Source organism: Anarrhichthys ocellatus, unplaced genomic scaffold (genome assembly GCF_004355925.1).
Source record: "Anarrhichthys ocellatus isolate YVR2014 unplaced genomic scaffold, GSC_Weel_1.0 scaffold4, whole genome shotgun sequence".
Lineage (NCBI taxonomy): Eukaryota > Metazoa > Chordata > Actinopteri > Perciformes > Anarhichadidae > Anarrhichthys > Anarrhichthys ocellatus.
Genome location: NW_022280034.1, coordinates 3,517,141 through 3,523,143, shown reverse-complemented (window position 1 = coordinate 3,523,143; position 6,003 = coordinate 3,517,141). Strand labels below are relative to the sequence as shown.

The following is a 6,003-nucleotide window of genomic DNA, read 5'->3' as shown; positions in this document are numbered from 1 at the left end:
GCTGCATGGAGGAGGAAGCCGCTGGGTCCTAGCGCCCTTTAAATTCTAGAGTGTGTTTGTGAGGATAGCAGTCTGTTCTGGGCAATTTACTGCATATAATATAATTTTCTATGCTTATCAGAAGTTTATTTACAATAATGTGTTTGAGTGACTGATGGGAAGTGACTTTTGTTTCACTTCTTATATATAAAACATACTAAATCAATAGAAGTAAAGTAAATACGGTAACTGTTACATGGAAAATAGAATGTAGGCCCAACTTAACTAATAAAAAAAAATAGAAACAGCCAAATAATAAAGGACAAACAATTGTAAATGTTAGCTAAAAATAATGAATAATCGTTGAAATAGGTCAAAGTTAATACATCAGATTGTTAAAATTACAACAGTTGGTGTTTAGCTCAATGGTTATATAAGGTATATTGATATATAATAATTATATATCATATGGATATTGTCAAACACATCTATAAAACCCTGTTATGAGAAATTGAAGAGTAAATAGTTTATCACCCACCAGTCCTTGAGAAGTCTTCTGACAACAATGAATGTCAAACCGCCAAAGTGTCTGCGTGTCTGTCAGAGAACGCGACTAGCATTAGGACCCAGTGAGACCTCATTCACGTCAAACCTCTGCAGCCAATTACACATCTGTCATTTGCAGGACACATCTGTGCTAAACTAAACATTATCACTGAAGGCAGACAAAGAGTTTCCGTTTTTGGTTTATGATTTTTGTATGAGGGCCTTATTTAAGTACAAGGCCACAACACACTGATGTTGTTGTTTAACACATTGAGAACACCATGAGAGATTTAATTTCATAACTGTCCTTCCACTTTTCCTTTTATCTTATTATTTATCTCACAGCAGTTGACAGTCTGAAGGACATAACTGCAGGAGTATTCCCTGAAAAGACGGAAGGGCTGTCAAACTGGATGCACTTTTCAGTAAGGTAGTAGTTACACCTACAAACTGTAGCCATCAGATGAATTTATTGGATTAAAAAGTATTTTCCTTTGAAATGTAATAGTAGAAGTTTAAAGAAGCTGAAAATTCTCAAATGAAGTACCTCAAAAGTATACTGCTACTTAGTTTCTTTCAGCATGTAAAAACCATCCCTATAAAGTAACTCAGTGTAGTATTTTATATCACCATATCTTTATTTACCCCCCACTCACACATTCACAGACGCCCCCGGATACTATGAGGTGAGCGAGTTAAAAATAGCTCTGACATGTCTTTGGCTGTGACTGAGCCCCTCTCCGCTTGGCTCTGTCAATCACAGGCCGAAACAAGATGGCAGGCTGCCGGAGCTGGGTCTTCTATCTTACAGGCGAGTTTTATTCCTAAAAAACAATTTAACTTTGCGTATAATGACACCTCTGCAAAGCCTGTTTTCAATACCAGGTCTGGTGTTATTAGCATTTGGTCCTGATTCCAAGGATTGTGTGACTTTAACTCTTAGACTTCAACGTGTCGTGTCTTGTCATATTTTAATGTCACATTTAAGGTTTTGTTTGACAATTCAGATCAATCTTTTGGTGTTTTTTCTTGTTTTTATTACACAGTTTGTGCTGTCAGTTTGTTTGAGGCCAATGCAGAGATCAAAGTCACTATTCCTGTGGGGAAGTTCTTCACATATGAGCTGCTGAGGGAGACTTTCCAGAATGACTTTGAACCTTTGTCTAAACTCTACGGTAAGAATAGTTTATTTTGTCATTATTCGACAATATTACAGGAAATATGCTTTATTTTTTTGATATCTCTTTACTCCTCTGTATAAAGCTGGCCGCTTGTATGATGACCCCATGATTTTTAAGTGCAACCGGCAGACTTTTCCAGACCTCCCGGAGTGGCTGCGCTTCACCCAGAGGCACCCCTACGATAATGGCTTCCTGTACGGCACGCCAATGTCTGCAGGAAAAAGTGTAATTGAGGTATGAAGTGATCATGAAAAACTGTCAGCATGCTGCACGTGACATTTATGGCCTCATTTGGCTGTATATATACCTATATTGCCTTTTGATAATGGGCCAAACATAAATATGATTAGTGGAGACCAATCTGAAAAACATGCAGCTTTCTGACACATCGGTGGTAAATGTCAGGTCCTGCTGTCAGACCCTCAAGAGAAAAGGTTTTGGGGGTTTTCTCCAACGCTGTCATTTTGAACCAACATTAAAAATGCAGGAAGAAACATGTCTTTGAAGAAGAGATAAGTGGCACTTTTATCTCAATCAAACAGAATGTATTAGAGCTGAAAAACATGTTACATTTGGGATGGAACCACAGATTACAGATCCACTTCTGATTATAAACACTCTTTATATTAACAAACTACAGCCTTTACCGTCTGGAGTCCAGGTTGACTTTGGTTCATTTTTGATTTTTGTCTTTGCTTAGCACCATTTAAACTGTCCTTACCTCACATGCATGCTATCCTCTTTCTTCTTCTTCTTCTTCTCATTTTTTTGCCAATTTAGAAAGTATAAAGCGAACCAAAAATACATACAAAAATGACACAAGTGCCGACAAAAAGTTACAAATCTGTAGTCGTAATCGCTCAGAATACCTCAGCCTCACTCTACAGATGTATTTACAGATGAATACACATGCTGAAGAAGGTTAAGGCATTATGGGAAATGTAGGAAAACTAATGCAGAAGTAGACAAGGTGGGTTGATGGAAAGAAAAACTTCAGGAGATGCAGGCATCTCCTTGAATGCCCCAAACATCACAAACAAACAGTGAAATAATATGAAAACTTTCATCCTTCTTCTGACAGATCTACGCCATCAACAAACGGAGCTATGAAGCGGCCAGACACATACTCGTAATCAAAGCCACTGCGGGTACGATTCATTTAGATTACATCACAAATGCAAGTGCAGTTAAATCAGGGAGTGCAACAGTAAAGTCCCTGCTGTCCCTCACAGAGAAGATGCTGCCCTATCAAGCGGAGTTCTTCCTCAAGCTGAGGGAGATTGAGAAGGTGCTGCCCTCTTCTGTTCAGGACGAGATAAAGCAGGATGTGCAGAACCTGTGGGACACAGAGGCCTTGGAAATCGTCAATATCACCAATGCCCTCGACCGAGGCGGCAGAGTTCCCCTCCCTCTTGCGGGACACTTTGAAGGGTAAACACAGAGACGTGAGATGCTGTCAGTTTAAGCTCTGGAGCGACTGCGTGTTCATGGACGTCTGATTTTGTGTCAGTGTGTACGTGAAGGTGGGGTCGGAGCAGTATTTCTCAGATTGTCTCCTGAGGGTGACGACACCAGAGCATCAAAAGCAGTGCAGAGCCGGGGACAAAGTCAAGGTGCCAGGAGGCTGTAACTTCTGCAGCATTCCCAGCAACTGTATCACCTGGTGCAAGACGGAGCTGGTGAGGCCTGGAAAGGAAAATATATGATCATCTGTTTGTTTAGTAACTTTACATGTAAGACTTGTATGCAAAAGTCCATCTATCTTCGATTTTTTTTTAAATATTATGCTAAATCAGTCCCACAGTGGGGAAATTTGCTATATTCAATCTGATTAAACTGATTTTTCATTTTGTCTGTCTTATCAAATTGTAAATTCAATATCATTTATTTTCACAGTTTATGAGAGAACGACAAGCAATTCAAAGATGTGTCAACTTGTGACGCCAGTAAAATGTTTAAAATCAACAAATAGGATTTTCAGATTGTCTTATTTGAATATTTTAGCATTTCTAAAGGCCTAAAGATGTAAATCTCTCCAGTATTTCACAAGAAAAAAAACAAATTATAGAAAGAAAACAGTATAATTATATGCTTATTGTATTTATTATTTTTCTTATCCTATTCATTATCTCTCAATTTATCTTGAGGCCCACTGGAGGAGTCCTAAACTTAGGTTAGGGCTGCAACTAATGGTGGTTTTTATAATTGAATAATTGTTTGGTCTGTAAAACACCAGACAACAGTGAAAACCACCCATTACATTATCTGAGAGCACAAGTTGACGTCATTAAAAGTCTTGTTTTCCAAAACCCAAAGACCTTCAATTCATGTACGGCCACGAAAAACAGCAAATTCTCATTTGACAATGTTTGACATTTTTTCTCTAAAAACTGACTTTAACGATTAACCGAAGATCAAAATAGTTTACGATTAATCCCAACAACAATCACTTTCCCTTCTTCCTCCCTTCAGTTCGATCTGACGAAGCGGCAGCCGGCTCCACCTGCTCCCACGATGGGTTCGGGGATTCTGGAGGACGGCGGTGACTTCAACCCTCCCGAGTCCCCCCCGAGCAGAGACTTCTTCCCGGACTACATCGTGACGGTGATCGTGCCCCTGATCCTCGCCATCATCCTCTGTCTGCTGCTGTCCTACATCATGTTTGGCAGACGAGAGGGAGTGTATGCATCCGTCTTGAATCTACTGAATAAAAAATTAAAAAGTCAATTCGGCCATTTTACAAAACATTTTCCCCCACTTGCCCCTTGTGGACATTCATGCAGCCGATGCAGTGGATTTCCAGGAGGGGTGAGGAGGACGTTATGTGGGTGAACTGACCCTTTAAGCAAATACTCAAAGCTTTTGATTGATCCTGATAAACTGTGACACAGAGGTGACACTTTATTCTTCCTTTTTTTTTTCATAGTGAAAAAAGGAATGCAAGAACAAACCAGTAAGTACACTGTTCACTGTTCACTGATTGATGCTGTCACCAACATGCATTGATCAGTGGTGGAACGTAGCAAGTGCATCTATTCAAGTACTGTACTTATGTGAAATTTTGAGGTACTTGTACTTAATCCAGAGAGGTATATAGGGAACATTTTACTGCACAATCAATGCTTTTACTTTTCAAAGGCTAAGTACATTTTGCTGCTGTTCATGTCCTCAGTACCTTTGCTGTGGTTTTGTTTCAATTTCCAATGTTTTTCGAATTGTCTCAAACTGCGACTGTAGGAGACAGGCTTGATATGTGATGTTGTGTTGTTCCGCAGAATTCAGCTGTACCACCACCACACTATTCACGGCAACAGCGATGAGCTGAGGAACATGGCTGGAGACCGCGGCGCTCCTTCACCTATGTCCACTCTGCCCATGTTCAACAGCCGGACTGGAGACAGAGCTGCGCCGCTGCAGTCGGACAGCATCCCCCTCATCATGGCCCAGCAGTAAGGACCCCGCCCTCTGATTCACAGATTATTACGCTCATTGATATTATTATTACTGTTATGTAACTTTAAAATAATAATTCTTCATATTTTATGAATTCTTTCATATTTCTCCTGTTTTCTTAGTGATCCATACAGTGACACGCTGCCCAGGTAAACCCGCACGTGGGACTTTCTCCTACAACACGGCACAGCATGCTCTGTATTTCATGTAATTTCTTGGATTATTATTAATGATTCCAAGAACACGGACTCATCACGTTGTTCGCTTTTGCAGGAAATGAGAACGACGGATGAAGAGTCATTCATGCAGTCTATGGTTCGATATTTGCAGTGAGAGATCATGTTTTTTTTTTTTTTCTTTAGGTACAATTAGAATAAAATAAGAGTGTAGTTTGTCAAATTGTTATTTGCCATTTATGATTGTCCATATTCCCCCATCTTTCTCTACTAATAAAAAAATATTAAAAGCCACATTCTTCATTGTTGTCAGCAAAGCCTAAAATGTCAAAGGTTTCTAAATGCAGGTACCACATCTAGCCCATCTCTGGGTTTAAAGCAGGATTAATCAATCACTTTTAATTGAGCCACATGTTAAAACCAGGAAAGTTTAGCTTTTTCCAATGACAAAATTTAAACAAACACAAATGTATATGTGATAAAAAATAGCAATGCTAGGTCGGAACTGTGTCACATAAGAAAACATGAAAAAACGTTGATTTGTGAAAGATGTGTCTTCAATACTACCATACTATTTAGTATGCCATAAAATGATTTAGTGTGTCCCAATACAAATGTACAATGCACTGCGCCAAACAGATATATGACCAAGAGGGTCAAAGTGAAAG

General features: G+C 39.3%; 1 protein-coding gene across 1 annotated transcript; it reads left to right on the top strand.

The window, feature by feature from the left end:
- The first annotated feature begins 1,231 nt into the window (after positions 1 to 1,231).
- sgca (sarcoglycan, alpha) lies at positions 1,232 to 5,625 on the top strand. Its single transcript, XM_031844002.1, has 11 exons — positions 1,232 to 1,336; positions 1,572 to 1,700; positions 1,789 to 1,940; positions 2,788 to 2,854; positions 2,939 to 3,137; positions 3,217 to 3,385; positions 4,179 to 4,387; positions 4,633 to 4,659; positions 4,982 to 5,155; positions 5,282 to 5,308; positions 5,433 to 5,625. Exons 1-11 carry the CDS (start codon positions 1,300 to 1,302, stop codon positions 5,437 to 5,439), a joined length of 1,197 nt encoding a protein of 398 aa, XP_031699862.1. The 5' UTR covers positions 1,232 to 1,299; the 3' UTR covers positions 5,440 to 5,625.
- Positions 5,626 to 6,003: the final 378 nt, after the last annotated feature.